Source organism: Cornus florida, unplaced genomic scaffold (assembly GCF_030987335.1).
Source record: "Cornus florida cultivar Cherokee Brave unplaced genomic scaffold, ASM3098733v1 CherokeeBrave_3.0.0_Hap2_Chr06, whole genome shotgun sequence".
Taxonomy (NCBI): domain Eukaryota; kingdom Viridiplantae; phylum Streptophyta; class Magnoliopsida; order Cornales; family Cornaceae; genus Cornus; species Cornus florida.
Window position 1 is genome coordinate 18,035,336 of NW_026775576.1, and position 23,822 is coordinate 18,059,157.

Here is a 23,822-nt window from a genome sequence, read left to right on the forward strand (position 1 = left end):
TTTTTAACCTGAATCTGAGAAAGTACGTCAGAGTGTAATTTATCCAAAAATACTACTCCCTCCGCCCCTTATTAGTTGTCCATCTTTAATTTTATAATTTTTTAAGGTGACATGTAATTAATGCATTATTTTCTTTTTAAATTACTAAATTATACCTTAAACATTTAATATATATAATACTAAGTTGTAAGATTTTTGAAAAATTAGAAAGGTAATTATGAAAAGACAACATTTATTTTATTTAACTTTTCAAAATAAACATTTAATTTGTAACACTCTAAAAAAATAAATTACTAATATAGGACAGAGGGAGTAAGTGTAACGGTGTGCTGCTTTTGTTGAATGGGTAAGTGTAATACCCCGTAATTAATTAAAGAGTTTAGTTTATTTAAATTCAATTATGTGTGGATTCCTTTACCTATTATTGTGCATGCTACATTGTTATATTAAGTTCATTTAATGGTGCATGTAAATTAATTGTGTATGTTAAAATAGTAAATGTATTCATTTAATTGTGCATGTATTATTATAATTAATTTTATTTGTTGATTATGTTTAATTAAGCAATATTAGTTAATTAAAGTATTATATTTGTGTTATAAAGTATTATGATGATATAATGTATTCTTATGTAATAATAATAATAATTATTATAATAGTTTAATAATAATAATAATATAATAATAATAATAATTATAAAAGTTTATTAATAATAATAATAGTTATAATAATAATAATAGTTATAATAATAATAATAGTATTAAACCAATGTCATGATGAAATTAGAGATTAGGATAGGATTTCATCAATGTTTATGGGTGGACTTGAAGCCATATGGTTGGGAAGGTGGTTAGTAAATGTAAAAATTAGATATTTGTAATATTTATATTATATAATTTGTATATAAATTAGCTAGCCTACCTTAGAAGGAAGGAAAGGGAGTTAGACACAAATTATAAATTTTAGTAAGCCATTGTAAAAGTGTGGAAAGGAAGAGAAAGAAAGAAAGGAGCTTGGACCGGTGTAGGAAAAATTTACCCGATTACGCGCAACCGGCGGATTTATTTTAAATCCAAAAAGGCAAGTTATTATCTATTTTTTCCCTTTGAATCCATAAATTAATTGTTTAAATTATTTAGATTATGATGGAGCATTGAGAGCATGCTTAAATTTTATTAAATGATTTTTTTTAGTTTATTAAATTAATGAATTTTTAATTATTTAGGATGGTATATAATTAGTTATTATCCTATGATGTTCAAAATAGCTAAAAATATTTCCTTAAGGCATTAGGGATTTTTTTTAGAATTTTTAGGAATTTTTCGAGCATTTTCTGCAATTTCCGGCGACCTTCCAGCGAGTTTTCCGGTCGCCGGCAATGGGGGAGACGACCGGAGTGATCCGGTGTGATGCGGCGCACCATAGGAGGGTATGCGCGCGCATCTGGACCATTAAACAGCAGCGATTGATCCGGTGCACCGCGGTCCATGTTACCGCGGTACACCCGGATCCGTGAGCGTTGGATGGAGGGAAGGTAGGTGGATCAATCCAGTGTAGCGCGCCCACATAGAAACGGTACAACCGACCAACCAGCACACGCCGCGTCATCAAGATGCATTAGTGCGCGTGTGGCAGCGCGTGCGCGCGCGTGGGAGGTTCTAGACGCGCGTGAAGGCACGTGTAAGCGCGTGCGCGTGTGGGAATAGTGGAGGCGCATGTGGGAAGCTCTGGGAGGCGCGTGGGGGCGCGTGAGGGACCTCTACAGCTACTGGAAAAGTCCAGAATACCCCTAAGGCCTGTTTTGTAAATTCCAGAACCTTAAACTTGGATTTTTAGGTACTGTGTTGGTATTTACGGGTTTAACGGGCCACGAAATTATTATTTTAATACCCGTTAATTATTCTTGTGGCCAATTAGTCTTTTCTAAGCATTTATTTGCTCGTTTACAGTACGGATATGAATGTGATTCATTTAAACAACATTACTATAGGTGGTGTTATTATTTTGTTAAATGGTATTCATTAGTACTGTTAATAATGCCATGGTTTTCGTTATATAAATTATCCATGTTATATTATGGGATGTTTATACTGTTAATCATATATAAATCATGATTATTATGCTGTGTGCATTTTAGAGAATAAATGGACTGTTTAAATTATGACACATTTATTTTATATGGATGTGTTGCCATATAGAACCATGTGAGCTGGCTAATAAGTTTAGACTCATTCATACCTTATGCATTCGTTGCGATAGACAGATGTGTGGCTGTCGGGGTATGTGGTTTAATATTATTGGCATGTGTTGCCTAATTGACATACTCGGTATATTTATTAATATTGTTGGCATGTGTTGTCTAATTGATATGCTCAGTATATTCATCAGTACTTTGAGAGGTGTTATCATTGTGTAGTTCGTTATAGTCTGTGTTGTCAGTACCGTGCACCATGTATAATAGCTGATTTCCCGGGTTGGGAAAGGCGACATTTAACCACCTAGTGTGAGTCTAAGTGATCACCGTCTATTCTGGTTGAGGTCATGTTATACATTGGATAGTTCCCTTAGGATGTATACAGATATAGTACTCAACCGATTCATAATGATTAATTTATTTGATTCTCTGATTTGGGTCATAGTAGAGAGGACTTGCTCGTGGGGTTGACCCACCATTGTTGTTATTTCATGATACGGTCAGTACCCGTTCCAAGGTTGAGGTTAGCAGTGTGGGACCACCATCCGAACTCATCTACTCTTACGATCCAGTTCAGGGTAGAAGTTTTATGTATTACTTCAGTTTCAGTTTTTATTTACTTTTGACGTTGAACTCTCAGGGTTATATTCAGGGATCCTTGACATAGGATTTCCAAGTTGTAATGAAGTACGGTATTAAATAAATGATGGATGGATGTTGTATTATTTAGTGTTCCTTTCCTGTCTAAATTCTTTTATTATCATCATTTTGTATTCCATGCTTGTATATTGCCAATTGTTTTTGATATCCCTCGTTTTTCGTGTATAAGCCTGATCAACTTATGCGTGGAAAATGTGGGGGTGTTACAGTAAGGTTTGTAACGGTGAGGTTGCTTGTATGGAAGTAGTGGAATAATAAGAATGTGTGGACAAAGTATAAGCAACCAAATAGGGCCCCACTACACATGCATATGGGTCCCCGGTACTACCATGAGCAACTCTTCCACGCATACTTATTATTCTACCACTTATGTGTCCATACAAGCAACCTCACCGTTACAATTCTATTGTTGACCACATGCGAATTAGGGCCCTACTGTGTCAATATAAGAGGTCCACATTTCTGATCAATTACCTCCGATTGGGGCCCCACTGCACATGCGAATGAGCAGTGACGTGTGTGGTTTGAAGTCCATAAAAAGGGTTAAATTCACCACGTATAGTATTCAAAGTCTTTTAAAATTTTAAAACAAATAAGATGAAATTTCACCGGAAAGAACTTAGAAAAAAGAGTTCCGTGTAGTAATTGCTTAGAAAAGAAAGAGCTAAATTTTCGTAATATGGTGGTCCCTCAGCCGATTAGTCATGTTTTGGGAAAGCTACTATCATCCAATTAGACAAAATTATCACAGTTTTCTTCCAATTTGGGCCCCACTGCACATGCGAATGAGTTGGCCATATGCTATCCATCCAATTAGACAATATTGTCACTGCTTTCTTCCAGCAGATACCACCTTGGTTCATTGAGATCCATCTTTTGCATTTTGAAACCATAATCAACTCTCTTTGCTTACTAACTAACAATGGCAGAGATACTTGTTCAAATTGTGTTGGAGCGTTTGCTCTCTTTCGTAGAGGGGGAGATTGGATTGATATGCAGTGTTGATAAGGAGATGAAAAAGCTTTCCAGCAAGCTCACTACAATCAAGGCAGTTCTCGAAGTTGCTGAGCAGAAGCAACTGCAAGACAAGCTGATTCAGATTTGGTTGCGGAAGCTCAAACAAGCAGTTTATGAAATTGATGACGTCTTGGACGAGAGCACAACCGAAGCCGCGCAATTGGAATTTAAACGCCACAATTCTGGATCTTTTAATAAGGTACGTGCTTGCTTCTTATCTTGATATTCTAGTCCAGACAATTTTCAATTTCGTCATAGGATTGGAAATAAAATGAAAGAGATTAACGAGAACTTGGATGCAATTGCTAATGAGAGGACGCAATTTCATTTGCAAAAGGGTGGTTGTGGTGAATAGAGTTGAAATTCCTGAATGGCGCGAGACCAGCTCTGTTCTAAATAAAGAAGATGTGGTGTATGGAAGAGAAAAGGACAAAGAAAGTATCATCAAACAGTTGGTGATGCATGCAAGTGAGTGTCAGGGTGTTTCCGTCCTTCCTATACATGGTATTGGAGGGCTCAGAAAGACCACGCTTGCTCAACTAGTGTTCAATGATGAAAGGGTAATTAAGCATTTTGAGCCGAGAATTTGGGTTTGTGTTTCAGAAGATTTTGAAGTGAAGAGGGTCTTAAAACTAATTATAGAATCAGTATGTGGGGAATCTTGTGATATTTCAACCTTGGATCTTCTCCAAAGGAAGCTTCAAGATAAGTTGAATAGACAAAAGATATTTGTTGGTTTTAGATGATGTGTGGAATGATGATGAACAAAAGTGGGACACCTTAAAATCTATACTTGCATATAGATCAAGGGGTGCTTCAATTATTACCACTACCCGTCTCGAAAAGGTGGCATCAATTATGGGAACGCTCCCTGTACATCAGTTGTCGGGTTCATTAAAAGATGATTGTTGGTCATTGTTCAAGCAAGGTGCATTTCAAGTCAACGATGAAACTCCAAATCTTGTTGTGATTGGGAAGGAGATCGTGAAGAAGTGTAGGGGAGTGCCTTTAGCTGCAAAGGCTTTAGGAAGATTAATGCACTTCAAAATTGAAGAAAGTGAGTGGCTTCATGTTAAAGAAAGTGAGATTTGGAATTTACCACAAGATCACAATGAGAGGTATATAATGCCTACATTAAGATTGAGTTACCATAACCTTCCATCGAAATATAGGCAGTGTTTTGCCTACTGTGCCATATTTGAAAAAGATTCTAGAATTGACAAGGGTGGTGTAATTCATTTATGGATGGCCAATGGTTTCATTTCGTCTAATGGGATAATGGAATTGGAGGATATTGGTAACCAGATATGGAATGAATTGTATTGGAGATCTTTCTTCCAAGAGGTAGAGAATGATGATTTTGGCAACGTTAGAAGTTTCAAGATGCATGATCTTGTTCATGATCTTGCCCAATCTATTATGGAAGATGAATGTCACGTGATGAAGGTTGAAAGGCCAAATAATAAACCAAAGAGGAGTGTTCGTCACGTCATATCCGTTTATGACAATGAAGCATTATAAAATATTGAATCGTTGAGAACATTATTTGTGAAAATATTTCCTCATGACTTTATGAAATTTAGTATCTTACGCATTTTGAATGTAAGTGGAGGTTTCATAGATAAGGTTCCATACTCAATTGACAATCTAATTCATTTAAGGTACTTGAATCTTTCTCGCAATTATGGGTTGAGGACACTTCCGGAGTCATTATGCAACCTATTAAATTTGCAGACCTTAGACCTTAACGAGTGCATGAGTCTTGGAAGGTTACCCAACCACATGGGACGCATGATCAATCTCCGACATCTATTTATGGAAGGCTGTGATGATCTAACAGAAATGGCTCCAAAAATTGGGCAGTTAACCAACCTCAAATCATTAAGTATTTTCATTGTGGATGGGAGGAGAGATATTCATTTGGGTAAGCTGCAAGGGTTAAACCTGGGAGGAAAATTATCTATTAAGCATCTGGAGAGGGTGGAGAATTGGGTGGATGCAAGAAAAGCAAACGTAGACCAGAAAAAAAACCTCTACAGCTTGTTAGCTATAGTTTCAATTAACTAAATAATTTCTAAGTAAAGAGATGAGAGAAACAAATATTGTATTGAATTGAATTTTTGTTGTGTTCATATCTTAACAACAAATACATTACCCTATATATACTATTCTTCTATAGACCTTTGAACTTTTCAAGACAATCTCAACCACACACATGATACATGCACACACTTGATACATGTACACTCTTGATACATGTATCCACTTGATACATGTACAATAATAGATGCATGAATAAACATATACATGAATGAACATGAAATTAATTATTTTTAACACACCCCCCTTAATGCCATGTTGTGACAGCCAACAATTCTCTACAGTATTCAAACTTATTTTTTGGAAGTGCTTTGGTAAAAATGTCCGCAACTTGGTCTTCTGTCTTACAATACTTGAGTTGAATCTCTTCATTCTCCACGGCTTCTCTAATGAAGTAATGTTTGATTGCAATGTGTCTTGTGCGACTATGGAAAATAGGATTCTTTGTCATAGCAATTGCGGATTTGTTGTCACATAAAATTGGAGTAGCTTCCCTTTGCTTCTCACCAACATCTTCAAAAATTCTCCTGAGCCATATTGCTTGTGACGCTGCCATTGATGCTGAAATATACTCAGCCTCAGCAGAAGATTGCGCAACCGTTTCTTGCTTTTTAGATGCCCATGAAAATACACCCGAACCAAGAGAGAATGCATAACCGGAAGTACTTCTCATATCATCAACAAATCCGGCCCAATCACTATCACAAAAACCAAACAACTTTGCATCAACATTTTTCTCATACAAGATACCAAAATCAAGTGTACCTTGTATATATCTCAATACCCTCTTTGCAGCCCCAACATGAATTTGAATCGGATTGTGCATAAACCGAGATAATAAGCTTGTAGCATACATGATGTAGGGTCTTGAACATGTCAAATATAATAGACTTCCAACCAAGCTTCTATAGAGAGATGCATCCGCTTCTTTACTTCCATCTTCTTTCATCAATTTTTCATTCACAACCAAGGGAGTGCAAACGGATTTGCAATTCAACATTTTGAATTTTTCAAGAAGAGTTTTTGCATACTTCTTTTAACAAATAAAAACTCCTCCTTCTTTTTGATAAATTTAAATGCCCAAGAAGTAATGCAACAAACCCAAATCACTCATTTCATATTTTTTCATCATCTCTCTTTTAAAATCATCAATCATTTTTTCATCACTTCCGGTAAATACCAAATCATCAACATAAAGAGAAACAATAAGAATCCCAGTTTTACCTTGTGTCTTGTAGTACAAGGTTGGCTCATTTTTGCTCCTTTGAAAGCCTTTTTTGATGAAGTAAGAATCAATCTCACTATACCATGCCCGGGGTGCTTATTTTAGGCTATACAAAGCCTTCTTTAATTTGTAAACTTTCTCTTATTCTCCTTTTGTAACAAAGTCTTGAGGTTGTTCTACATAGACATCCTCTTTCAAAATACCATTCAAGAAGGCTGATTTTACATCAAGTTGATACAAGGACCAACCATTTTGAGCCGCCAAGGCAATGAGTGCTCTAATTGTGTCAAGACGAGCCACGGGTGAAAAAGTTTCTTGAAAATCAATTCCGAGCTGTTGTGAATACCCTTTTGCTACAAGTCTTGCTTTGTTCTTTTGAATGGAGCCATCCGGATTGAATTTTTTTTTAAAAATCCATTTCACACCAATCGCATCTTTGTCTTCCGGCTTCTCTACTAACTCCCAAGTCTTGTTCTTCTCAATCACATAAATTTCATCTTCCATAGCTTTCTTCCATGCCTCTTGTTTAATTGCTTCTTCAAAGTTCTTCGGTTCAACAACACAAAAATTGCAACTTGCATACACATCACTAAGACTTTTCATTCTTCTTGGAGTTGAACTTGGAGATGAGGAATTTGAGTTTGATGGAGAAGTTGGGATGGATTGTAAGCTAGATACGGGAGACATTTCTTGTGGAACTTCAAGAAAATCTTCATTTTCATTTTCTTGATTTCCTGATTCTTCATTGAAAATGGGGATTTGATCTTGAACTTTCTTCTCTTTCCAACCCCAAGTAGCCTTCTCATTAAAGAGAACATCTCTACAAATAATCAATTTATTCTTCTTCAAATTAAAGAGTCTATAGCCCTTTGATTTTGAGCTATAACCCACAAAGATGCATTTTTCACTAGCTTCATCAAGTTTGTGCCTCACTTCTCTTAGAACATAAGCAAAACAAATACACCCAAAAACTTTCAAGTGTTTCAATGATGGCTTCCTTCCACTCCATGCTTCAAATGGAGTTTTATTCTCCACCGCTTTTGTTGGACTCCTATTCATCAAGTAAACAGCCGTATACACGGCTTCACCCCAAAATGATTTAGGTAGCCCCTTCTCATGAAGCATTGATTTTCCTATCTCAATGATTGTTCTATTTTTCCTTTCTGCCACTCCATTTTGTTGTGGAGTGTACCCAACCATTAATTGTCTCTCCAAGCCAATATCTTCACAAAACTTTTCAAACTCATTTGAGTTATATTCTCCACCTCTATCACTTCTTAACACTTTGATAAGATGGCCACTTTGCCTTTCAACAAGCTTTTGAATTTTTTTGAAAATAGAGAACACATCTGATTTTTGTCTCATGAAATAAATCTATGTCATTCTTGAAAAATCATCAACGAAAATAATAAAATACTTGTTACCCGCTTGAGTTGGTGTTGTCGTCGGTTCACACACATCGGTATGAACAAGCTCCAATGGTGCTTTAGCCCTCCATGCCTTCTCTTTCGGAAATGACTCTCGGTGATGCTTGCCAAGAGCACAACCTTCACAAACTTCTTTAACTTCTTGTATTGTTGGCAACCCATAGACCATGCTATTTTGTTGTAAATTCTTTAAGCTTTGGAAATTCAAATGGCCAAGTCTTCTATGCCAAAGCCAAGACTCATCAACAACATCCATCTTTAAGGCCATATTTTTTGAACATGAAAAAGTGAGAGGAAAGCTTCTATTTTTGCCCATCTTGATTTTTGCTACAATATGATTTTGTCCTCCCTTGTCATAAATTTTGCAAGAGTCCTTATCAAAATGAATGGAGTACCCATGCTCTACAAGCTGTCCAACACTTAACAAATTTTGCTCCAAATCCGGAACAAGTAACACATCCCGAATATGCTTTCTTCCTTTTTTTTGTCTCTATGGCAATAATACCTTTTCCCTTTGCTTGGACCAAGGCATCGTTTCCCATCCTCACTTGAGAATTGGATGAAGAATCAATCTCCAAGAATATGTTTTTATCTCCGGTCATGTGGTTACTACACCCACTATCAAGAAACCACACATCATCATTTTGTTCCGATGTCGAGTGACAAGCATAAAACATGCTCGTTTCACCTTCTTGCTCTTCGAAAAAATTAGCTTGCTGATTTATTTTCAACCGGCAAACTATTTGAACATGTCTAAATTTCTTGCAATTGAAACATTGAGGTTTTCCCCGAAACCAACAATCTTTGTCAACATGGCTACTTCTCTTGCAAATTCCACAATTTTGTTGAGTGGACTTTATATTTCCACTTCTTTCAAAATTATTTCTTCCTCTTCCTCTTGAATTTCTTCCTCTTCCTCTTCCGTGTCTTCCACCTCTAGAAGATTCACCTTTGGATCGATCAAAACTTGATGGGTATTTTTCTTGATTTTTGGAACTAACATTGAGCTTGGATTGAAAAGCACTTTCAATTGTCTTTTCGGAGCGCCTACTCAACCTTTGCTCAAATGCTTTTATGGAACCCATCAATTCTTCAACACTCAAGTTTTCAAGCTCTCTAGGCTCTTCAATAACAGCAACAATAGAGTCATATTTTTCCGGCAAACTAATCAGAATTTTTTCAACAATTCTTTGATTAGAAATATCTTCCCCATAGGTCTTCATTTGATTTACCACCTCCATAAGTTTAGAAAAATAATCTTTCAACAACTCCATTTCTTTTTTCATATTTTCAAAATCTCTTCTCAAAGATTGGAGTTTTACAGTTCCTACCTTCGTGCTGCCTCTATACTCCTTCTCGAGAATATCCCATGCCTCATTTGCTTTAGAAGCATTGATAATTCTGGGAAAGATTGTATCAGCAACTCCTTGTTGAATCAAGCCTAAAGCTTTTGCATCTTTCTTCTTATGATCTTTCAATTGTTGTCTTTGGGCATTCGTCAAAGTTGTTGTATCATCCGGTTCATCATACTCATCTTCAACATAATCCCATAAATCATATGAGAGAAAAATGGTTTTCATCTTCACATACCAAAAATCATAATTTTCCCCATCAAAAATGGGAAGTGCTGATTGATGGGCACCTTGGTTTTGATTGCCTGTAGTCGCCATCACGATGGATCTTCTTCGGAGTTTGTTTTCCCGTCAATAAGCTTCACGCCCAGTTTGCTCTTGATCGAAATCAGGCTCTGATACCATTTATGTTGGCTATAGTTTCAACCAACTAAATAATTTCTAAGTAAAGAGAGGAGAGAAACAAATATTGTATTGAATTGAATTTTTGTTGTGTTCATATCTTAACAACAAATACATTACCCTATATATACTATTCTTCCATAGACCTTTGAACTTTTCAAGACAATCTCAACCACACACATGATACATGCACACACTTGATACATGTACACTCTTGATACATGTATCCACTTGATACATGTACAATAATAGATGCATGAATAAACATATATATGAATGAACATGGCATTAATTATTTTTAACACAGCTTGCGTTTGGGTTGGAATCGTGGAAGTGAATCAGAAAATGCTGAACGGGTACTAGATTCTCTTAAACCTCACCCAAATCTTAAAGAGTTGATCATACAAGATTATCCAGGTACCTCTTTCCCACGCTGGATGAGTGATCTAGTACTGCTTCAAAATTTAGTTGCTGTTTCACTTTATGGTTGCAAAAATTGTCAAAGTTTTCCACCATATAGTCGATTGCGTTGGTTGAAACATCTTCAGATTTATAGCATGCCATGTTTGGAAAGGTTGTCAAGAGGGGAAGAAAAAGATGTATTTCCTTGTCTTTCTCGACTGTTTATTCATGATTGCACGAAGTTGACATTGATGTCATGCCTTCCGTCACTCAAAGATTTAAAAGTAGATGGATGCAGTGATGTCTTATTGAGTTCCATCTCAAACCTCAGTGCTCTTGAGTCACTGGTGATCAGGAGTTGTGATGAGATTGAGTCATTACCCGAACAAGGATTACAAGGCCTCAACTCTCTTCGTTCTTTAGAGGTTCGCTGCTGTAGAAAGTTGAAGTCCTTGTCTGAGGGACTGCAACACCTCAAAGCCTTTGAGAGTTTGACTCTTCTTGGATGCGGCGAGCTCGTTTCTCTGCCGGAGGGTATTAAACACCTCCATTCCCTTAGAAATCTGCAAATATTAGATAATCCCAAGTTGGTGGTTTTGCCGGAGGCCTTACACCATGTCCCTGCACTGCAATCTCTATCGGTCAATTTTTGTAGAGAGCTAACATCGTTGCCTGACTGGTTGGGAAATCTTGCATCTTTTCAATCGTTGTCAATTGTGAGTAGCCCTAAGGTTGTGTCACTTCTAGACAGCATTCAAAGCCTAACCAATCTCACAACTTTGTCAATTTGGGGATGTGGTGAACAACTCAAAAGGAGATGCGACAAGGGAAGCGGGGAGGATTGGTATAAGATACAACACATACCACGTGTCAATGACTGAGATGGCACAAATTACAAACTGTTGATGTTACAAAAGGTAACTTCTTCTTAATATTAAATATATCTATACATATTTGTGTTATAATGTATAATACTACCGGGTCAATCTTGCTTACATTGTGTTCGGACTTCACATCATTTGATTAGATAAATTAAACAAATCCTCTGCTCGAAGTAGAAGTAATTTCTCATTGTTTAACTAAAATTTATGTGAATTTTGCAAAAACAAAAGTGCAAACAAATTTCAATATGCTGTCATGTTTCTTGATAATGTCATCTCCTTTTGTCTCAATATTTTTATTATGCATATTGGTCAACAATATCAAACAAGGAATGGTTACACATATGGCTAATAAGTTATTATAGATACAACACAATTAACTTGCTCTTCGTTGTTTTTATTTTTTTTTGTAAGTACTAATAGTTTGAACATTTGATTGTAGATGACAGGATATCGATAATAAGAATAAGGGTTCGTGACTTTATGACATTTTTTCACATACATTTTAGAGGTATGTAATTTTGATTTTTTCTTATTAAAAACTTTCCACTAGGCATTGCTCTTCTCTGGATAACTCTGAAAACACTGCAGAACTGTAATTTCTTAAGGTTTTATATATTTATTTGGTATTCTAAACTCTTCCTTCTTCTATTTTTATTTATTATTATTATTATTATTATTATTATTATTATTATTTTTTGTCCTAATGTTTCTCAAATACAATCTGAATCTATTAATAGCCAATATATGTTTGTAGGAACTTAGCAACAAGATGAACGGTTCGGGACGGTCCTCCTTCATTGTGCATTTTCGATGTATGTAATTTCCAAAGTCTTCTCTTTGTTAATTTTTCTATAATTAATGTTGGCCATATATATATATTGGAAATTGGACGAGGACCATTATGTTGTTTCTTTGAGAAAGAATGCGTCCATGTAAGGTTTCGATTTATGACTATTTTTCTTCTAAATAGTAAATAGTTGATTTAGATATTCAACCTAAATCTATTATTCAAATTCTCCAACCCAAATTTTTGACAAACCAAATTTTTAATTGTTATTTAATCAACTGGATTTTAACTATTTTGTTTCAATTTTCATATAATCCATTAAAAGTGTATTCCAGATTCATCTATCCAATTTGGCAAAAAAACACATTTTAGTACTCTTTCAGGTCAATTTAAGTCCCATTTGGGGTTGCCTCATTCAATGAAACATGTTTTTGTAAAATTTTGCTTGCTTGTTTTTGCTGTCTTATTATCTCAATGCCAGTGATAAAAAATAAAGTATGTTGAGCTCTAAAATTTTTGTTGTAGTGAACTTTATACGTTGAAAGTATTCACTAGCACATTTTGTTCCCGACAGGAGATTAGCGCAGAGGTAATCCAACAAGTGTCAACTGATTCAAGAAGGCCAGGGATTCAGCATTTTGAAATGTATTGATTTGCTATTATTAACATAATTATTAATTTTATTTATTTATTTCTTATTTTTGATATGCTATTTATTTTAATATTGTGTTGTTGCCAGGAGATGAACAAATAGGTGACCATGATACTTGAAGACTACCTAGAAAAGTTGTGGTTTGTGGTTGCAATTTCAAGTGTTTGGCTTGGGATTTCAAGTGTTCTCAATTTAACTGATGCTGTCATTTGATTACACAAGATGAAGCAAATTTTTTTGCTTGAGATAGCATTATTCTTTCACAATGTAAAATTATCCAAAAAAATTCAGTCAAGGGAATGTGTCTACAACTGCATTGTGTATTGTTCGATAATCTGTTGTTTTTATTTTTTTGGTCGGTAAGCTGAGATTTTAATTAAAAGAAACCAAACACAGGTTTAAAAAATAAAAAAAATAAGCACCACGGAAAGAAAGACAAGATGAAGAAAATAGGAGCTAAACCATATGTCTACAACAATATAAGCAGCAACAATGCAAACTCAAGCAAGATGATACTATGAAAGCAAGGCCTCAAGTACAACAATATGTCTACAACAATATACATATACTTACTATCATGAAATTAAACATAAATCCTTCTTTCAGTAAATTATTGATAATTATTGTAAATAAAATCTAAACAGAATAACTGAAACAACAAGAGACAGAAAAGACGAGAACAATATAAATTTATGCACCATAAAAATGATACATTGAAGAATTTAGTCAAGGGTGGGTTTATGTCCGTCTTTGCAGAAACTGAACTTTTACAGTATGTGGATCCAATTCATTGCCGAACCAAACCCATGGATATATATATGCAATGGTTGATGACTGAAAGCCACGATCAGGCGCGCGCTTCATTTGAGCTATTAATCTATTCTGCTCACACTAGGCAACCTTTGAAACCTTTTCTTAGGGAAGTTTCATCCAAGTTCCTTCCTATAAAGACGAGCTTGTTTATCTTCTTCTCATCGGGTCCCCATGTCTTCCCTGGGCATCCATCCAAAGTGGAATGCACCCCCTAGAAAAACAGATGAACAAGAATTAGAGAGAAAGAGAACATATGAGATTAACTTGTACTCAATTCACTCGAGTCGCAAACAGTAATTAAGGTGGTGAGCACTTAGGTGACCTGAAAAACATAACGCTCGTGTGAATCCTTCACAGACAAAACTCCTTTCATCCTGTACAGGTCTTCCCCCTTTTCTTCAAGCAGTCAAGCCAATCATCAAGCTGAAGCATCATGTAAAACCAGAAAATAAGTTGCAGGCAGTGGGATCAAAATGCAAAACCAGACTAAAGTTAAATTTGGCTTATCAAAATGCAAAAGCAAAACCCATGGCTGAACTAACCGAAGAAGTGCCTACACTTCAAAGCATCAATCATTGTGCCGGAATCAAATAGATATAAAAATGCCAACAACCGTTTTACCACTTTCCACATTCATACAAGTTCAGTTTCTATTGGCACAGCCTAAAAACACCTCTAACCCTCCCAATTCAATGAGTAGCCACATTTCAAAGATACAAGTAAAATCTATCTATGTACAAGGTAAAAGCCTACCTGAATTCGCTTTGTCAACACCTCCAAGTCAGCCTCAGTCACCAAATCTATCTGCCAACATTATACAATGAAGTGCATAAAGATAGTAGAAAAAGAATTCATTGAATTCCAAAGGAAGTCATAATAAGTTAGGTAAAGTTCCTGGTTATTAAGAAGAAATCTAATACGGTCTGCATAGGCAACTTGTTCCACTACCTCATTAACAACAAATCTAGGTTTCACTTCATTCAAATGTTGTATGGCATGCTTAGAATCAACCAAAGTAACAACTCCATCAAGTTTCACATATCGTGAAACCAGCTCATCAGTACAAAATGTTTCAATCACCGGACCTGGCTTTGCAAGCCCTGTAAAATAACATTAAAAAAATCCATGAATATATCATATATATACCCTCAATACCTGCAGCTGGTGAAGTAAACAGCTGACTTTCAGGTTTTTGCCGGATGCAACTAACTAATCTTTAATAGGATGTATATTATATGAGAAGAAATAGCATCACACCCCTCTAAGGCGAGCCAAGAAGAACTGATGCTTCACAGAAAGCCAAATAAAGGAGAAAACAAATAAAAAAAGCTTTTCTTCCTTTGAGCAGGGCACTAATAGGAGTGTAAAAAAGCCTGTGAGACCCAGGCCTGTTGACTGGTCCAGGTCCCTTGCACAGAATGGACTGATGACACAAATCTGTTTAGCGCCATCACTCAACGAGGTTTTTCCGTCATACAAATCTCCAGTAGCCACAATAGAGACTTTTTTAAATCCAGGTGTTTTTGGGCCCTGTGAGTCGAACTCAAGGCGTCCGAGTTTATACTTTGCCCCAAGAAACTTATCCACTAGGCCACCCGTGCGGGTTCACCACAGTGGAGACTAGATGAGTAGTTCCCCCATTATAGGTTCAATATTTTCGATAAAGAAAATACTTGGGGCATTACTTTCTCATGCCTAGTAGGTTTCTTTTTTTCGGGTAAGTCTCATGCCTAGTAGGTTGAAATCCTTATTTCATCAATGTGCTAATAGGTAATTGGTAAATCGTGTGAAGTTGACCTTTAGTCTTATATCACCATGAACTTGCAACCCCTTTAATTGTGTGGTGCCTTCACAAAACAAACCTTCTTATTCAAAGGAGTAGAATAACAATCAAAAGGATTTTTCGTGGATGCAAGCCAATCAGGGAAAGTCATTTGAGGTCTATAAAAGCCATCAACTCATGGCATACTTCGTCATGTCACCAAATGTTATAAATTTCTAGGTCATTCCTTCTAGGTCATTCTTCATCCACACAGCAAATATTTGTCCAGAGCTAGGAAGCACGAATACTTCTACAAGAGTGACGTAACCGTATTGTGTCCATATCGGATACCGATACTCATACTCAGAGATACATGTCCAATACTTCCTAAACGTATCCATAATTTAAAAATATATATATATTTTTTCTAACATGTATATGATACTTCTCAGATACTTTGATCACGTAACCGATGCTTGTCAGACACTTCAAAACACATTTTAATAAGTCTTTGAAGATTAAAATGTAGTTTTTTTACAATACATGTCTGTGTGTTTCATCACATACATTTATAAATCTCATCAAAACCATATCTAACAATGGTACTACAGGTGTATACATTCATGGATCGTGTTTTAGATCACAAGGACATCAATACATATGATTAAAATCATAAAACAGTTTAATGCAACTATTACCACAGTTAAAGCATCATAAAGGAATAATTTCAACTTATTAATTGATTCAAGCCTTCTTCATTCATTCCCAAAGCATACTAAATTATATTAAACATTCTGGTACTTGTACAACCCCATTGGTTCAATTTAAGCCCCTTCAAAACATCAAATCTGAAGCAATCAACCAAACACAGCCCCTCTGTTCCAGGGGGTTTGGACGTTGACCGAGTTAAGCAAACCGGTCGACACCTAGCCCCCTATGCATCGACCGACAGCTGTTGTTCCCTGCTTCGCAGCTACCATTTCAGACCTGCAACTCCTTCGTTTCGGGTCCCATAACATGCGTCTATGTTTCAATTCATCTCCATATTTAATATAACACATTAATACATGCTAAAGCAAATTAAAACAGGGATTTAAAGCATTGATTCACATGTTTAATCATTATATACAAACTTATACAAACATTACCAGTAGAAGTTTTCTAAACATACACAGCAATAAGACAGATTTTAATCATCTTATTTACATCCCTAAAACCCTAGCATGTGATGCAAAGTCTAAAGGTTCAAAGGAGAAGAGTAGAAAAGGAACTTGCCTAATGATTTTTGGATTGAAAATCAACCGACAAGGTCTCTGTAAAATCTCCGGTCTTCTTCTCCAACTTCGGCAACTATATATTGCCTTCGTTCCCTCCTTCCTTTGGCCAATTCACCTTCTCCTTCTTCTCTCCCTCTCTGGTCGTCTCTCTCTCTCTCTCTCGTGTGTGTCTCTCTCTCTCCCTTTCTGCCTCTGTTTTCTTTTACGTAAAAGAAAATCCTCCAGACCAATACATACATATATATACATGTACTAAATCCTACCCTGAGTGATGGAGAACAAGGCGCAAACTGAAAAGCTAAAACTGACCCACCCTTCTCACCGGAGAAGCGGAAAAGAAAGATTGAATTAGGGATATTAGTAAATTAGGGTTTTTATTTATGCTTATGGTTCTTTTAATAATGTTTTAATTTTAGGGGTATTTCAGTACTTTGTTGTTTTAGGGCTTGTTTATGCTTTGTTCATATAAAGGGCTTAAATATAATTAGACAAATCAGTTTTTTGAAATATTGGATATTATCGTTGAGTTTGCGAACTCCCTTTGTGTCTCTTCTCCCTCTTGTTCTTGTTGTTCTTAATCCCTCCGTCTATCTATCCTACCTCCTTTAATCTGATTCCCATCCCTATTCGTCTGTCTTCTCACCTCCTTCGTCTATCCTCATCTCATCTTCTCATTCTCATCCCCTTCTTTCTTTCTAGATTCTATAAGTTATTACTTGTCCTGCGTCACTAAGTCTGATAAGAGAAAATAATAATAATAATAATAATAATAATAGCAATAAAAATAAAACATGACATAATAATATATATACACACATAACATGTAACATGAATTAAAAATATAATCTCTATTATATATATATACACACACACACACACATCCAATACCATGGGCCCTAATATCTCCACCTATGCCTTCTCCAACACTTCAAGACCCAATCCGTAAGCCCAAAAAACTAAAGCCCAAACCATTACTAATTTGAATAAAATAAAATAATGTTTGTGTATATACACGGAGAGAGAAATAATATAACACAAAATACATAAAATAAAATAAAAAATGCTTCTGAACATAAAGCATTTAAACCTTTTCTATATGATAAAATATTTGTGTGTGTGTGCGTATAATTATATGTGAACTAGATAAATAAAATATGTGCCTATTTACTTACATGTACAACAATTTATTATACTTGAATATATAGAGGAAATGGATATACCTGTTGTTTCTACAACAATATGATCAAATTCATCACGCTTCTTCTTAACCAATTCCAAAAGCAATTTGACCAGATCTCCGCGCACGGTGCAGCACAGACAACTATTATTAACCATGGCTATATTATCATTAGAAGAGGAGTGACTAGCAACCAATGAACCATCAATATCCATCTCACCAAACTGCAATGAAAATAAAAAATTAAAATTAAAAAAATAAAATAAAGAAAAATGGAAATCAATTATATATAAGTACCAACATCACCAAGCACATTTTTAGCATATAGTATGCTACCAACAGTAGTTACAGTCTTTTCATTGGTAAAATCTTAGCACAAAATCTCAAAAAAAATGCTACAAACTACATCAAAACAAGTAAGCTTGCTATATATACTACCAGACGATGTTCAAGCAGTCTTTTGTTTAACAAACAAGAAATTAAGGAAAAACGAGAAAAAAGGCATAAGAAAGTGAGGTTTTACTTGAACAAGCAGTAGAAGTGTAAAAAAATAAAAGTTCAGTTTTGAGTATAGACAAGAAATTGGCCTCTGGCTACTCTAGACTATGGGTTAATGTTCACGTTTCACAAACTTTTCAATAGAAATAACTTTTTTTTTTTTATTGAATATAGCAAACAGCATAATCCTTCGGTGGCTGATTGGTGTGCGGTACGTCATTACCAGCATGAGACAATGCCAACAACATACATATATGAAAAGTTTGACAACAACAACCAGGAAACAAGGGGTTTCAAAATAGTGATCCACTAGAGTCTTACACCAATTATGTACTAGAATCAGCATTTTGGTTTTGGTTATCTAAAGACGAATTAGAATTCAATGTCACTCAATCCATGAGATATCAGCATATTTATCATAATTTTGACTTATGGCACCACCATTCCCCATGTTATACATTTAATTAGGGAACTTACAGATAAGTGATGCTACCTATCCTCGGGATACACTTAAGATGTTACTACATTTTGAGATTGTACAGTGAAAGATCATGATGTCAATAGTTCAATAGTTACAATGAACAATCACATTTGTATCAATCGCAACCACTGCAATCGCTATCAGATCACAATCAGATTTCTTTCTCTTTGCAACTTGAATAGCTTCTCTTCTTGCAACTCTTCTATCACATAGCTTCTCTTCTTGCAACTCTTCTATCACACCATCAGTACGCATCATCAATAGCAAACCCTAATCGCAGACAACTGCAGCACATTATCGTTCTTCTCCTTCTGTTCCAATTGCACATCTACCTCGGTTCTTTGCAAACAGTAGCTCCACTTCTTTCACAATTGCAACAACCTCTGTTCATCTCGCTTTCAGTCCACATTTGGTTCTCGCATACAATTTTATAGCATCGATTCTCTCTCTCTCTCTCTCTGTGTTTGCCACAGCAGTTTGTTTCTCTTCAATCTCAAACCCTAATTGATATCAACCGCAACAATTGCATCGAAGCAATTGACTTGGATTCTGTTTGCAATTTTAGTTCGTCTTCACATCAAGAATTTATTCAATTCGCTTGATTCTTGGAATCTTTCAACTCAGTCGAGATGCAGACTAGAGATGATAAGTAATTTATTCAAGACAAGAACACCATCATCTCTAGTCTGCATCTCGACTATCCCTCCCTTCACCGTCCACGACTCGCTCTTTGAATAACTAAAACAATAATTTTCTTTTTATTCTTTTCGTTGACAATCTATCTCTTCGTGGAAGAAGTGCTAGTCTGAAGATGGTACGAGAAGTCCTAATAATCTATGGTAGAGATGAAAAGAGGCAAAGTATATATTTATTAGTTTATTTGCTTGTGACCTTGCCATTGATCCTACTAATTAGGACTGTCGCGTAGAGATTGAGAAATACAAATTTAGCATTGTTAATTTTTTATCTATGAAAATAATCTGGAACACATTTTAACCTTATAAAGACTTGAACTCAAAACGTTTCACTTTGAGAGGTAGAGGAGATACCACTGAGTTACTTCCTTTGGTGATATATTTAGCAGTCTTGCAACATTCATGAAACTAGTTGACGACATTTGTGAATGTATTTTATGAAAATATTACCAATCTACAATTAAGTTAAATATTAATTTAGGTGAATTTTCTTTTTTATCTCCTTACAGTTCAAAGTCACCTCTACTGAAATAAATTTTTGGTTCCATCACTGTATGTCACAATCATCAAGTATTAGAAAAGTTGTTCAAACGGAGGGGGGGAATTGCTATTCAAGATGAACATAAAACTCATCCTTTAATTTCTTTATTTCTACCTTCTTGTTTTTTGTATTATGAAGCTCCCGTGCAAATGAGACATCTTTTTTCCTTTTTGTTTTTGTTTTTCTTTTTCCTTATTTTTGTTTCAGACCACAACAGGAAGAAATTTGTTTTATGAATAATTTATCAAAGCTTGAAAAGCAATGAAGCATGTTATGTTTAATGCAAAGCTTTATGTTTACCATCATTAAAAAGTTTCAAGACCAGAACCTACCATAATAATCTATAATCAGTTAAAATAAAACCATCAGATTTGTTTAAAAGAATTTATTGCAGCAGGCTAGTGGGATGTGTTTGACAACAGTCACAACATCACCAATGGGGTGCTTCAATATCTCCTTCAGCAACCTATTCATGGGGGAGATGATAAGTTTGGATAGCACTCCAAACAATACACATTTAAATCTGTATAGAATGCATGCAGGGTCAAAGGGGGAGACATAGATGGTCAACCCATACTGTTTTGGTATTACAGATTTCTATCCTTACCAACTTGTATCTTCAACAAAGAGGGATATCTCTGGTCTCAAGATGTTGTTTGTGCTATAAAAACATAGAAGATGTGGACCACCTTTTTTGCTGTTGTGAGTTTGCTTGGCAGGTGTGGTCGAACCTGTCATGTGTTTGCCAATGGAATTTACAGAGCTACTTTTCAATCAATGATATGGCTCAGGATCTTACTCAACAATTCTCAGGGAGCTCAATCAGAAACAAAATGTTTAAAATTATCTTCGTTGCTGCATTGTATTTTCTTTGGATGGAGAGGAATGATAGACCACACAACAATAAGTCCAAAGACTCAACTGAATTGGCTAAATGTATTCTGTAGGAAGTGATGGACATTGTGGGGGTTTGCCTGCACGATGTTCTTGATTTTATTAACTAGTTAGCTTGTTTCCAAGGGCCTGTCCTAGGATTCTTTTCCTTTAAGGATTTTCTGTCTTGTGTGGGGGGTATGCCCCCACTCTTTCTCTTGTACTATATTGTGTATATTCATAAAAACTTTCCTTCATTTAGGAAAAAAAAAAACCATTAAAGCTAGTAGCAAGAAAATATACAGTTCAGCTCTACAAGTCTTGGAGGGGCAGGGGAGCAAAACATACATAAATAGTTGAAATTACTAGAGGTAGGGGGGATGGGGGAGGGTGGGAGAGAGAGATGTATACTCCAAAAAAACTCAAAGCAGTAGCCCAAAATTCGGAGTTTCAAGACAGGTAGACCTTAATGCCTCATTTTCAATGACAGCGATCCGTTTCCCATGTTGAGATGTCAAGATATGACTCAACAGAGTGGTCTGCCACAGTACGAATGATGTAAGCAAGATTTTTAAGAATAACAGAAGCAAAATTCAATAATTGGACCCAAATGCACAATTTTAACAATAAGTAGTGCATGAAAGCTTTCATATCTTCCAAAAACCAATAGCACAACCTATATCAAGCCAAAGCTTAATATAGTCTCTTTACCTAGCATAAATACATACATTAACACATGTTCAATTTTTTTACTTTTTTACATCTGAAATTTACACTTGTCCCCTTGAAAAGCAAAACAAAAACAGAACATGCATACAAAAATAACTGAATACTTACATATTTACACATATTTTCACATGTGGGTTCATTTTAGCGTGTGTGATTTAAATAATAGTACATAATTCTGCTTAGTTCTCAAATTAAACAATTCAGGAAAAAGAAGTAATTATAAATGCCATTGATAAAAATGTTCTTATTTAATGTAGTACCAATATCAAAACCCTCGTTATTAGGACCAGCCACAAAATCCTCGAACTCAAGAGCCTAATAAATTTATTGGCTTAGTTCCAGAGTTTTGTTTTGATACAAAGATAACATATAACCAACAAATTGTTATATATATTTTCTTTTCCACAGTTCTCCTCAACAGCCACAGAGAAATAACAAATGGCCCCAAAATGTCGAACTTTTCTTCTCCTCAGTTTTCTCAACAGCCAAATAGAGGCTCCCAAATCAAAATATGAAATAAATAATCAGAATAACAACGATATTAATCCTTTCAAACAGAAAAATCTAACCTTTCTAGAACCCCCAGAAAGCCGTCGATCACCGTGGCGGGAACCTGATTATCAAGATTTAACGCAGCGGCAACAGATGTTTCGGCGTCTTGGGGTTTGTAGTTGGGGGAAGACGACATGGCCCTGTAATTTGAGGGATGGAATTGGAATTCTGTGGAAACGAGAGAGTGAAGGGTTCTGAGGAACTTTGAGATACTGGGAGTGTCATTGCAACGACTATGATGGAGAGTTTGGTAGAGGTTTTGGGATATCGTTCTTGAAAACAAGAACCTTGTGGCCATTGCAGAAAAAGTTTGTGAAATGCAGCGAATGGGGGTTTGTTTGGAGAGTGAGAAAGTGGAGAGCTAAAAACCTAAAACCCTAGAATGGTGGTTTGTATGGTTAAAGAGTTTAAAACCAGAACGCATTCGATTGCATTTATACCGCAACGTTATTAAATCATGAAGAGTTTTTAATTTTTAGGCTCTATCGATATAGTGCATATCAGTCCCTGTGTAGTAAAAAAACCCCCTTATACTATCAATTTGGTGCGATTGGGTCCCTAGTGGTGTAAAATGACGATAATACCCTCACTTCAGTTGAATAAATTAATGATTATAATACCGGCCAGGTAAAATGACCCTTTTGTCCAAATTTGTGTAAAATGGGGTTTGTTTGGCAGAAGGATAATATAAACCTGAAATTGTATAAAATTAGGATAACTTAAACCTGAATATAATTAAATCTAAAACCAAACATGCCCCAACTATATAAAACACACTTAACCATTTTAAACCCTAAGTCTGCATTGTATACGAGAGAGGCCGACTCTAAATTCCTTAGTGTTCTGAAACCCTAACCCGTTTTTATGTGTATTTGTTCTCTAAATCGATTGAATCTTTGTATTTGTTTATTGATCGGTTGAAGATAACTTGCAAGAGTTGTAAAGTCGGTGAAAAATCGATTGTGGTGTTGTGCTGTGGCGTTGTGAAAACTCCTTCGTGTCGTAAGTGTTCTTAAATCAAAACTTTGTTCTTAAATCGTGTTATTTATGTTAGATTTGTGTAAAATTTTGCGCTATGAAGAGTTGTAAACTTACTGAATGTTTTGTATGATTATGTGGTTCGATTTTGTTTCAACATTTGTTAGGGTTTTCTTATTCTTCTTGTAAATTGTTAAATGTTTTCTGATTTAGTTCTTAAATCGTGTATGCATGCATGGTCGATTTTGTTTCAACATTTGTTAGGGTTTTTTTTTTTATTTTTTTCGTATTTATTTCCTAACAGTTAGGGTTTTTGTAAACAATAGTGGGTTTATCATTTTTTT

The 23,822-nt window shown here is 35.5% G+C and overlaps 2 protein-coding genes across 14 annotated transcripts; one reads left to right on the forward strand and one right to left on the reverse strand.

Moving 5' to 3' along the window:
* Positions 1-3,701: 3,701 nt before the first annotated feature.
* Positions 3,702-13,397, forward strand: LOC132311145 (putative disease resistance protein RGA3). Of its 13 annotated transcripts, none has more exons than XM_059808889.1 (6): positions 3,702-4,070; positions 10,685-11,696; positions 12,103-12,171; positions 12,401-12,475; positions 13,025-13,095; positions 13,190-13,397. In XM_059808889.1, the coding sequence occupies exons 1-2, from the start codon at positions 3,985-3,987 to the stop codon at positions 11,658-11,660; spliced, it is 1,062 nt and encodes a 353-aa protein (XP_059664872.1). In that variant the 5' UTR covers positions 3,702-3,984; the 3' UTR covers positions 11,661-11,696; positions 12,103-12,171; positions 12,401-12,475; positions 13,025-13,095; positions 13,190-13,397. The 13 variants fall into 13 exon arrangements, 10 of the variants coding, with proteins under 10 accessions (XP_059664872.1, XP_059664874.1, XP_059664871.1 ...); XM_059808891.1 differs by having other exon boundaries at positions 12,418-12,475; positions 12,976-13,095; XM_059808888.1 differs by having other exon boundaries at positions 12,418-12,475.
* Positions 13,398-13,675: 278 nt separating this feature from the next.
* LOC132311146 (uncharacterized) lies at positions 13,676-22,798 on the reverse strand. Its single transcript, XM_059808899.1, has 7 exons — positions 22,529-22,798; positions 21,693-21,758; positions 18,175-18,355; positions 14,864-15,015; positions 14,669-14,719; positions 14,238-14,338; positions 13,676-14,126 (listed from the first exon to the last, which is right to left on the reverse strand). The coding sequence occupies exons 1-6, from the start codon at positions 22,796-22,798 to the stop codon at positions 14,285-14,287; spliced, it is 774 nt and encodes a 257-aa protein (XP_059664882.1). The 3' UTR covers positions 13,676-14,126; positions 14,238-14,284.
* Between the last annotated feature and the right edge of the window lie 1,024 nt (positions 22,799-23,822).

Coding starts and splice junctions, on each gene's coding strand:
- LOC132311146 (XM_059808899.1), bottom strand. CDS start 22,798: ATGGCCACAAGGTTCTTGTTTTCAAGAACGATATCCCAAAACCTCTAC. Junction 21,759..22,528: donor TGATCGACGGCTTTCTGGGG/GTTCTAGAAAGG, acceptor GTACTGTGGCAG/ACCACTCTGTTGAGTCATAT. Junction 15,016..18,174: donor TATTGTTGTAGAAACAACAG/GTATATCCATTT, acceptor GTTATTTTACAG/GGCTTGCAAAGCCAGGTCCG.
- LOC132311145 (XM_059808889.1), top strand. CDS start 3,985: ATGAAATTGATGACGTCTTGGACGAGAGCACAACCGAAGCCGCGCAAT. Junction 4,071..10,684: donor ATTCTGGATCTTTTAATAAG/GTACGTGCTTGC, acceptor TTTTTAACACAG/CTTGCGTTTGGGTTGGAATC.